Source organism: Plectropomus leopardus, chromosome 14, assembly GCF_026936395.1.
Source record: "Plectropomus leopardus strain MGB_pleo_1.0 chromosome 14, ASM2693639v1, whole genome shotgun sequence".
Classification (NCBI taxonomy): Eukaryota; Metazoa; Chordata; class Actinopteri; order Perciformes; family Serranidae; genus Plectropomus; species Plectropomus leopardus.
This window is the reverse complement of record NC_142189.1, coordinates 11,627,015-11,638,517: the sequence shown is the minus strand read 5'-3', so window position 1 is coordinate 11,638,517 and position 11,503 is coordinate 11,627,015. Positions and strand designations below refer to the sequence as shown.

The 11,503-nt window shown below is 39.1% G+C and overlaps 1 protein-coding gene across 1 annotated transcript in view; it reads right to left on the bottom strand.

The window, feature by feature from the left end:
- Positions 1 to 1,088: 1,088 nt before the first annotated feature.
- LOC121953842 (nardilysin) overlaps positions 1,089 to 11,503 on the bottom strand; it is a 40,828-nt gene continuing 30,413 nt past the window's right edge. The window contains exons 21-32 of the mRNA XM_042501083.2: positions 10,631 to 10,781; positions 9,183 to 9,310; positions 8,875 to 9,037; positions 7,807 to 7,838; positions 7,396 to 7,534; positions 7,248 to 7,295; positions 7,119 to 7,171; positions 4,623 to 4,706; positions 4,290 to 4,380; positions 3,883 to 3,999; positions 2,562 to 2,651; positions 1,089 to 2,036 (exon numbers count right to left, since the gene is read on the bottom strand). Of these exons, the coding sequence (XP_042357017.2) occupies positions 1,812 to 2,036; positions 2,562 to 2,651; positions 3,883 to 3,999; positions 4,290 to 4,380; positions 4,623 to 4,706; positions 7,119 to 7,171; positions 7,248 to 7,295; positions 7,396 to 7,534; positions 7,807 to 7,838; positions 8,875 to 9,037; positions 9,183 to 9,310; positions 10,631 to 10,781 (1,321 nt within the window). The 3' untranslated portion in view covers positions 1,089 to 1,811. The remainder of the gene's footprint in view (positions 2,037 to 2,561; positions 2,652 to 3,882; positions 4,000 to 4,289; positions 4,381 to 4,622; positions 4,707 to 7,118; positions 7,172 to 7,247; positions 7,296 to 7,395; positions 7,535 to 7,806; positions 7,839 to 8,874; positions 9,038 to 9,182; positions 9,311 to 10,630; positions 10,782 to 11,503) is intronic.

Here is an 11,503-nt window from a genome sequence, read left to right as displayed (position 1 = left end):
ACTTTAAAAAGACCTTGCTGTTTGTCACGCGGTGGATTCTGGCAATACTTCTTTGGTGTTTGAGTCGGTTAATGTGATTAGTACGTCAAGAATAGATTTACCGTGTCACAGTTGCATGCCTCTGCGAACCTGTCAAGTTGCAGTTACAGTTTGCATTCATATGTAAAAACATGGATGCTTCCCACGTCATCACTTCATCATAATATCCATGAGACATTTGGTCAAAATTTTCTTATAATTATCATAGGAATTTCGGAGTAACGGTCAAATTAACTTTGTAAGGTCACAGTGACCTTGACCTCTGACCTTTGACCACTAAATTCAAATCAGTTCATAATTGAAGAAATTCTCTTGAGGCGTTTTGGAGATATCATGTTCACAAGAATAATACAGATAAGGTTGCAGTGAACTTAACCCTTTGAAACCTGAGCAAATTGGCCAAATTCCCTTCAAGAACACAAAAAAAAGTAACTTTGCAAGAAATTGCCCAAAATATTGTAAAGAAATTAGTTATTCTCTATAACGTAATTTGAAATCAAATTTATAATAATCATAAATACTGTTTTCCTATATATATGTTTTATGTTGTTACATTTTTAATAACTTTCTTTTTCTTTTTCAGGTCATTTTTTTGTCACAATTTCTTGCAATTTGCTTGACATTTCTTATCAAGTTGCTCATCGGCTTTTTTTGCTCAGATGCTCGTGTTTCGAAGGTTTGAAGACTTGTAGAAAGGCGTCCAAACGCAACACAAGAAAACTGATGTCAATCCAGGTTTCACAGGGTTAACCTTTGTCTAATGATAACCAAAATGTAATCAGTTCATCCTCGAGTCCAAGTGGATGTTTGTGCCAAATCAAAAAATATATATATCTCAAGCCATTTTTGAGTTATCTTGTTCAAGAGAATGAGTCAAGATCACAGTGACCTTAACTGTTGACATATGACCAACAAAATTTTAATCAGTATGCGATGACTCAAAGTGGATGTTCGTGCCAAATGTGAAGAACTTTGCTCAAGGTCTTTTGGAAATATTCACGAGAATGAGATGACAAATATACAAAATGCCATAACAGTATAAATGTAAATTCCTTTCATCATTTTTATTTATTATGAGGTTGAGTGTTCTTTTTCCACTTGATAGTTTCATGTGTGTGAGCACATTTCTTCATTCATTCACTCATCACTCATTGATTTATTCTCTTTGCAGTTTCATACCAGGGCATGATCCAGGTCAGCTTATAACAGTAGTGCACAGCAGAGCTTGAAATCCAGCACACGATCAGTCAAACACACACACACATCTGGAGTTCAAAGGAGTCAGCATTTCTGCAGCTTCCACAATTGATTTGTGTTTTTAAACGGTATTAAACTCAGCCCTGACTCCAACACAAACAGTGGAAGAGACAGGGATTCAGAGTTGTAATAGCAGCAGAGCACAGAGAACCAAATAAATTAAAATTAGATTCAAAAGATTTTCAGTCAGTGTGGGATAGAGATACAGATAGAGCTCTCCCACACTCCCGGTGTCTGAGGATATAAAATAATTGAGTGTGAGAAAGCAGAATAGATTATCACTTAGCTAAAAGGAAACTCTATCATCACTTCCAGGCTCTCTGTCTATGCACACAGTGTGGGTAAAACCTACAGCTGGGCCCCAGAGGCAGAAACCGGGTCCAGAGTGGAGCCAAAGTTGTTTCAACCTTCCCTCACCTCCACATATTAAGTGCCTGCATCTCTAATGAGGCAGAGTCCCTGAACATGGCTCAGTGAGAGGCAAAACACAGCCATCTGTCTGTCTGAGGAGGACATTATTCCAGTATCTTGTGGTAGGGGAAGAGCGGCAGGTCTTTAGTGAAAGCTGGGATGTCCATGATGGCTACGGCGCCCGCAATCTTGGGCGAGGCAGGAAGGAAGGTGAGCTTAGACACCTCGCCATAGGTGGAGCCACTTAAATCCTCCTCTTTGCCCTCTTCTCCTTCTTGTTTCTTACCACCGCCCTCCTCATCGTTCTCTTCAGCACCGAATCCAACCACCTTTAGGAGACAGGGATGCATTTAACCCTTTAATACTTGGATTTATATTGCTGCACTGCTTTCAGATACCATTAAACCTTTGAACCCTGAGTATATTGGTGTGATTTCTTTCAAAAACACAGAAAAAAGGCAATGAGCAACTTAGTAATCAATATCTTTTTCCAATTTTTTAAAAAAAATAGTAGATTTTACAATTTATTTAAAAAAAACCTAGGGATAAACTATATTTATAATTATCATAATAACATATTTAAAATTATGTTACACATTTTTCAGAATTTTTAAAGCACTTTCTCAACATAATTTTATTATTATTATTATATATTTTTTCAATTTCAGGAAATTTTCCTGTACTTTTTATTAATTTCTTGCAAATTTTCTGGTCATTACTTCAATTGTTGCTAATTGTCCCCTTCCCATGTTTTTGAAAGAAATCAAGCCAATCTGCTCGAGTTTCGAAGTGCTGCTACGTGCACACAACTTAAAAAGGAAAAATACACAAAGACTCACAAACATTAAGCTTACATGCACGCTGAGTTTGCGGCTGTTCTGTCCTCGGTGTTCCTTGAACCAGGAGACCAGCTCGGCCCTGGTCATCTGCTTCAGAGCCTCGATCTAAACACACAGAAACACTGATGGTGAGGACACTCTGAGGGCTGAATGGCAGGTGCCCTTCACGGAAAGTTTAGCCTCTTTTAGATGATTGTTTTGGTTTTATGGCTCATTTAGTGAATGGTTCTGTCTCATTACTTTTAACAAACCTGTTTGCAGCAGCAGCTCAGATAAACCCACTGGGCTGCAGACACAATTTCTAGCTGGTACACAAAGTCGCACATCCAGCAGATAAAGAGCCAGATATTTCCCTCAGGAGTTGTTGGAGATCAAACCAAAGCTAAAGGGGAGTAGATATTGGACTTACAGGATGGAATGGCAGTGTTGCTTTGTGTCTATTGCATGTGTGTAAATTAGCAGTACCCCATCCGCATTACAAATTAAAAACATGTTAATGCTGTGTATGTGCTCTTTCACCCCCTAGTGGATAAAAATTAAATTAATGATGTCTGGATCTTTAAGAGTCAATACATGGTCCCCAAATGCATAAAAACTGTTGGCATTTGAGGGCTGTATCTAATGTTTATTTTTTCTTTTATTATTATTATTATTATTATTGAGGTGTTTGACTGAAGCTTTGAATGTCGGTTGTCATATTTTCTAACATTATCATGCTGAAAAAATAAAAGAGAGCCGAACGGGAAAAATGTACTTTAATCAATCACATAAATGACTGCATAACACACAAATTTAATGCATTACAGCAGCACTGTTGTAAAGACTGAGCGCTCCAGTGTTCTTCAAGTTGTGCATGTTTTGAGAGAGAGTGACAGAGAGAATAGAAGGGAAGGTGGAAGGTGGACTATTGCGTGCAAAGTTGTTAAATGTTAACTTGGAGTGCTTCTTTGTCAGTTTTTTGACCCACCTCCAGCCTGCCCAAACCCATAATATTTTCAAGTGTGCTTACCCAAACCCACCCGATCTGTGGGTTGTGGGTCAACCAGCCCATTACTAAATGCGACACAGTCACCACTGGAACGTAATTCTACAAATAGTATATTAATATTCATATCAGAGTAGCCTAATCTTTATTTGCAACGGTGCAGAAAAAACATAATAAATAGACATACAAAAGAACTGTGATGCTTTGAAGCTTCAAACAATATGGTACAGCCCTGATGCATTTAATTTGCCTGTTTTGCTCAATGTGTGTGTGTGTGTGTGTGTGTGTGTGTGTGTGTGTGTGTGTGTGTGCGCGCGCGTGCGTGCGCGTGCGTGCGTGCGTTGTCCTCACCTCTCTGTTGAGCCTGTCAAATACAAACTGCTGTGTAACCACCTCGGCCCAGTTTCTGTCCACCTCCTCCCCGAGGTGTGTGTCCTCACACTCCTTAAGCTTCACTAAAGCAGTCACCTGCACCAAACACACAAACACATGCGCCCATACACACACACAAACAGTACGCAGGGATTCAACACACATTTTTGACTTCCACGAATATCTGAAATGCAACAGTAGCCCTGACTGTGCAGCTGGGTCTCACATAGTTAGGAAACATGTTTTAATCCACCAGAGTAACTTGAAAACAAACCTTCGACTATTCCAAAACTTTTTTGTATAATTTGCTCTAACTTCTCTGCTTTTGCATAACAATGGGGTAAACTCACAAATGCACAAAATAACACACAAACACAGACACAGACCTGAGTATTAAAGGCCTCCTCAGTCAGCGAATTGAGCGTCTCCCAAAATGAAGCCAAAAACTCTTCAATCTTTAATTCCACCAGCTCAGTACTAAGAGAAAAAAAGTTCATGAGAGGTAAGAGATGTATTATAGGCTATAGGCTGTATTTGATTCCTTTAGTCATTTATCAGTTCCACCCGCTCCTCTCTTTCCAGGGCCAGATAGATAAATCGAAGCTTGGGTTTGGGTGAGCAGTAAGATAAATTGTACCTTGGTTTTGGGAAAAGCGGTTAAGATAAATCGTATCTTGCTCTTGGGCGAATGAAAGGTTACGATTGCGTTGCAGACTCACTTGAACTTTGTGGCCTGTGTTTCCACGGTGACAGAGAAACCCAGAACGCCTGAGGTGTTCCTGCAGGTGGGGTAGACATGGTACCTGCAGAGAGGGACATGAAAAAAAGACAGCAAGGATGAAAGATGTTGAGAAGCAGATAAACAGAGATGGATCAAAAAGAAAATGTGTTACATTTGCCAGAAGCTAAAGTCCCACCTGTCCTGACTTTCTCTATTTTGCACTCTTGTGTTCTTTACCTTTATTTGTTTAGCTTTGATGTCCTTGTTTTTGCAGATGTTTTGTATATTTCTGTGCAAGTTCATTGAGAGCAATGCAAAAAAACCAGAGTCAAATTCCTTCCTTCATAAAAATAACAGTCTGAAAAGCAGGAAATTGGAATTTAAACACATTGTAATTAACAGAAGAGACAAAATGAATGTTGGATCTATGTGAAAAACATTATCCCAATATAGCTAGAGCAAATAAAGGGAAATTTTACCCCAGAATCAAAATGACATATTTTTACCTGTAGTGTTATTTGTCAATCTAGATTGTTTGGGTGTGAGTGTTGGAGATATCGGCTGTAGAAATGTCTGCCTTCTCTCTAATATAATGGAACTAGATGACACAAGGCTCAAAGTGCCCCCCAAAAAATACTGTAGTGTACTTAACTTTAACTCAAAGAGAAATATAAAGATCTTTAATCAAAGACCTGAGTTGGTTTGCAGAGCAAATGAAGCATGCCACATTTGACAGATAGTATATAACTTCTCATAGGGGCCGGTCCTTTTTAACACACCAATCAGAGCAGACCTTACTCTTCCTGATTTTTAACCATTACCTTAAATAATCTGATCGAGCTTCAATAAAAACATGTTTGTTCAATAAACAGAAATTTCGACGTCCTTCTTCTAGGATGAAGCCGGGGTAACTCAACCTGTTACAGTGACCTAAAATGTGTCATTAAGTTAGCTGATTCATACACAGGTTAAGACAAGAAATAAAATATGGAGTAGTAGTGGTATATGTAAAGATGTGAAATTAATGATGACCATAAATTTCCACCACAATAGATTTAAAAAAACACAAAAGCAATGTTTTTTTTCCAGAAATCATGACCTTGTTACTTAAGATATTCCAGTGTTGTGGGCAGTTTCATGTTGGAACTAGTTTCCTTCTACCGAACTACACCTGCCAACCGTATCACCGCTCAGAAAGAAGCATGCATTTAGTGCTAGCTCACCAAGCACCACTGAGCTAGCCAACATTACAGCTCAGCAGCTTGATATTTACATCAACACTAGCCTCTTGTCCATAAGTTGATGCATGCTTCCTTCTGTGTGGTGATATGGTTGGCAGGTGTAGTTTTGTGGAAAGAAAATAGCTCCTGCATGAAACATGTGCCACTGTGGCTCAGATGTAGAGCAGGTCATCCACTAATCGGGGACGGTTTAGTCCCCAGCTCCTACAGTCAAAGTAAAAAGTAAACGTATCTTTGGGCAGGATGCTGAACCCAAAAGTGCTCCTGATGGCTGTTCCATCAGTGTGTGAGTGCTTGTGACTGAGTACTGAGTGGCAGGCGGCACCTGATCCGTAGCCTCGGCCAGCAGTGTGCGAATGTGACTCCTGGGGTAAAAGCGCTTTGAAAGGTTGGAAGACTAAAAAAGTGCTATATAAGTGCTGTCGATTTCCCATTAAACTGCTCACACCAAGGTCTGCGGATTATCTTGAGTAACTGGGTCATGATTTCTAGAAAGAGCCATTCCTGTTGAGTTTTTCAAATGTATTTTTTGGCACTTTGAGCACCACAAGCTGAGTGCCATCTGGTTCCATTATACTGGAGAGTAAACAGACATCTCTATGGCTGACATCTCCAACACCCGGCAACTCACACCAAAACTATCCAGACTGATAAATAGCACTACAGGTAAGAGGTGAAATATGTTTTTTTTTTTATTTGGGGGTGAACTGTTCCTTCAGTGCAGGCTTAGACATCACAGTTTGTTTGTCTGGAAAGCATAATAACAATCCACAATAAAGACAGGAACAGACAAAAACATAGGTAAAAGCAGCCTCAAAATAAATAACCCAAAACTTTGCACAAAATAAAAATTGTAAAAAATGTCCAAGAAAATTACCTGAAAATTAGAAAAACCCAAAGAAAAATAATGTAAAAACAAATTAACAAACAAATAAAAAACAACAACAAGGAAATGACCTGAAAAGTGCCTAAAATAGTAATAATTCTGTAAAATAATAACAAGTATATAATTGTGATTATTATCGAGTTTTTAAAGATTTATAATTAAATTTTTTTTAATTTGCTAATTTCTTGCAATTTGCAGAACAGTTCTTGCCTAGTTGCTTAATGCCTTTAATTTTCAGAAGAAAGCAAACAGCTTTGCTCATATTTCAAGAAGACGTCTGAATGCAGCGCAAGAAAAGTGATGTTGATACAGGTTTCAAAAGGTTAAAAAACAGCAAACATTTTATTGAAAACATAGTAACACTCACCCAAGAGTCTCTTTGGTCCGTAGGAAGTCAAAGCAGGGTTCCTCCATGTGCATCTGAATGACAAAAACTCAGTCAAGCACAGAGGAATGACACAGTTAATAAGGAAATAAAATAGATGTAAAAACGCACCACCAACAGTTCCATCAGTGTGTGTTCCCTCAAGAGCTTTGGTCCAGACTGGATAAAAAGAAGAGATTAAGAAAAATAGTGTGCATTAAATAGATGATGTTATTTCATAACACGTTTAATGTCGAAGATATGAAAGATGAGGTTGTACCTGGTAGTAAACTGTGACCTCAGAGTTGGCGTCTCCCTTATTGAGTGATTTGACCTTACAGATGTGGTGCTTCAGAGGGAGCTCCACCACTCTGAACATCACCGGCACCTCTGCTGGCAGCTTGGAGAACTGCAACTTTCTGCCACAGGGGAAAAGTAGGACAAAACAGGAGAAAGGGAGGATGAAGGAAAGGGTAAAGAGAGAACAAAATAAGTAAGGAGGTGAGGGGAGGAGGAAAAGAAGTTTGAGAGCAGGGTGTGAAAGGAAAAAGTGAATAAGCTGAAAGGGGAATCATGAAGTGAACAACTGAAGCTGATGCAAATTATTGTGCATGGCGGCAAACAAATCCATTTGATTGTGTCGTATTGGTTTTCTCATTAGTGCGTGCATTCGGTGTAATAGCCGACTTACTCTGTGACATACTGCAGAAACTGCTCCGACTCCTGCAGAGAAAATACAATAAAGGATAATGAACAGGTAGAGATAAGAGAGTGAGGAGAGGAAATCGGCAAAAACACGACAGAACGTCAGGTACACTCAGAATCAAGTGATGCAAATGCAGACACGAACATTAACTGATTCGTTAGTTATTATCAACAATTTTTTGTCAATCCAGGGTTCCCACGAATTTTCATGGATAAAATTTCAAAACTTTTCCATGACTACAGGAGGATTTATATTTTTCAGACGTATCAGATTCAAACTCTATTCCAACATAATTTGTGAGAGAGAACACGTAGAAAATAAAGAAACATACGTGATGGGAAAAAAATGTATCACACGTATCAACACATCTGAATTTGCGTCTCTTTGGGGGTAATTTTGTGTCTCTTTATGTTTTAGTGCGGCCCTTTGCATGGATGTTTTTTCTCTTCACTTAAGGGTTGTTTGCGTCTATTTGGGAGTTGTTTTGGGTCTCTTCTGGTGTTGTTTTGCATCTCTTTTCGGTCATAATGCATCTCTTTGTGGTAGTTTTGCATCTCTGTGGAATGGTTTTCATCTCTCTGGGGTCATTTTGCATCTCTTATCGGTCATTATGTCTCTTTGGGGGAGTTTTGCATCTCTTTGTGGTCGCTTTGCATCTCTGTGGGATGGTTTGCATCTCTTATCGGTCATTGTGCATCTCTTTGTGGTAGTTTTGTATCACTATGGGGTCATGAACATTTCTTTGGTGTTTTTTGCATCTCTTATTGGACCTTCTACATCTCTTTTGTGTCTCTTTGGGGGTTGTTGTTTTGTTTTCCGTGTTATTGTTTTGCATCTGTTATTGGTTGTTTTGTGTCTCTTTGGGGTTGTTTTGCATTTTTTTGTGCTTGTTTTGCATTTTTTTGTGCTTGTTTTGCATCTCTTATTGGTCATTTTGCATTTCTTTGGGGTTATACACAGGTGCTAGAAATTTCACTGTTGCCCATTAAAATTCCATAACTGTGGGAACACTGTTAATCAAACTACTTGTCTGTGTGCACGTTGTCCACTCACAGCGCTGGTGAAGTTGCCCTGCACCAGTCCCTCTGCGTACAGCTCGGCCCTGAATTCGCGGCTGAAGTCCATGAGCTCATCGCTGGTCAGACCGGCCGTCAGAGCCTGACACTTCTCCACCATGGACCAGCGGGAGTGCTCCAAGATCAGCAAACGCACATCCCTGAGAGAGAGGAGAGTGAAAGGAGGACACAAGAGGAGCAGGTTTTTCTATTCAGAGCCGTTTCACCACTAGAAGGCATCATAGACTTGAAGATGAGTCAGACAGTGAACTGGAAATGTCAGAAGACAGAAGGTAAACAACTCACTTGCTGAGTTTCTCAGGTTTAATGAGGATGTTGAAGTAAGTTTTCTTGAGCTGCTCTGTGAACATGCTGAAGACATCAGGCGAGGCAGAGAAATCAGCCAGGTGGTCGATGATCAGGTGGAACAGCAGCTGAAGAGAGACATGGAGAGACAGACAGATGGACAAGATGAAGAATTACCATCATTAACACGCATGAAAACAATCACATCTGTGTGCATCATGACTAACTGTTGAAAAGTAGTTTAAAAAATAGGCAGGAAGAGTCGTTGTGTATGAATCTAGTCTTAAAGGAATAGTTTGACATTTTGGGAAATATGTTTCGGGCTTTTCTGCTAAAGTTTGAAATTAAAAGATTGATACCAGTCTGCAAGAGCTGTATCAATCTTATCTAACTGTCAGCAAGAAAGCAAATAAGTGTGTTGTCAAAAATGTGCAACCATTCCTTTAATACTTTATTGATCACCGTAAAGCCAATAATAAGACCAACTATTTGGAAGCCACTGTGTGATAAATATCAGAGAATATCCTCCACCAAAAAATGTCCAGTATTTCTTATCAAGGGCAAATTATGATTGTCTGTGTCTATTATGATGATTTATAAATCTTTAAAGTTATAGTCGGTAACCTGGTAGTGCAATTTCTCACCTATAATGTTTTCAGAAACTAATTTTAGTGCACTGTTTAGTTGTAAAATAAGAAGTTTACTCCAACCAGTGGGTTTTTTCCAGCTAAACAGTACACTAAAATATCGAAATATGCTGGCTTTTCTGATGATTTAGCCACTGCCATAAAGGCTTTTTAATGTAATTCCTCCTTTTTTCATGTTTTTCACACTTTTGGAGTGCCTTGGTTGTTTTGGTTCAGCTGCTGTGGATTCTTGCAAATGCCTTCAGAAGCATTAGGAGGAGGATCAACAATATTTTTTCACAGAATATCTGTCTCACATACTCTTACTACGTGAGACAGACTATTGGCTTTTAATTTGGATTACTATCTATTATTTTCAAGGACTATTTGGGATTTTTTGGGTAATATGGAATAGTAGTATGTATGTATATGTAATAAAAAAAACAAAAACAAAAATGAAGCATTTGAATACTGATTTGGACATCATGTTTCATCAAATGTGACAAAAACTTATTTTTATTAAAGTGACCAACTGAAGCTTTAATGAATGATTTATAATCACTGATAAAGGTGTGAGTGGTACTGAATACTTACTTGAGTGATTTTACAATAGTTTTGTACATGTAATGAACAAACAGGGGAAATATGTTAAATGTATTAAGTTACAGTATCTGGTGCACAATGGGGATATTTACTATTGTGAAATAGTATATTTACTGCATAATGTATTTGTGTCTGCGTATTAATCAGCATGTGGTTTTATGCATTTAATCGTATCTGTATCTGTTTGTGTGTGTGGTTTCTCCAGATGTTTTCACTCACAGGCAGCTTGTGGTTAAATCCTTTAACCTTGATGACCAGGCCGTGTTCACCGGCAACCAGTTTATACTCCAGCTGGGCCACTTCAGCCTCGTAGGCCGGCTCGGCAAGGTTGTGGCCGAGGATGTTGACCAGCAGGTCGAACAAGACCACGCTGAAGGGGAGGGAGGACAGAGGTAAAGGTGGAGGGAGAGAAAAAAGATGGGGTGGAAGTTAGTGAATAAGGAGAAAGGAAAAGAAAGGAGAAAAATTAAATAAAGAAAAGGAGGGAAAGGTAGAGGAGGTGAGAAGGATGAGATGAAGGTGAGAGAAGGGGTGGAGAGAAGGAATTGAGGCAGACAAGAAAGGAGAAAGCAACAAAAAAGTGAGGAGTAAGGATGGAGGATGGAAAGAGGAAGGATAAAATCAAGTTAAAAGCAGAAAAGATAGAGAGGAAAGATAAGGAGAAATGGAATAAGGAGGAAGAGGAAAGGTGAAAAACGAAAGGAGGAAAGTGAAATATGAAAAAGTGAGGGAGAGGTAGAGGAAAGGAGGTGAGAAGGATGAGTTGCAGGGGAAATAGGAAAGAGAAAGAATTGACTCAGGCAAGAAAGAAGAGGTAAAAGAAGAAACAGCAGTAGGAGGAGAGAGAACAAGATGAAAAATGGGGAGAAATGGGAGAGAGAAAGGTGAAAAAGGAAAGGAGAAAAGTGAGATAAAGAGGGAATGGAGGTGAGAAGGATGAGATGCAGAGGAAAGAGGAAAGTGACAGAATCGAGGCAGGCAAGAAAGACACAAAGGTAAGGAGCAGGGATGGAGGAAGAAAAGACAGAGCAGACAAGCAACGTAAAAAAGAAGAAATTGAAGCAGGGAATTAGAGAAAGACAGACAAGATGG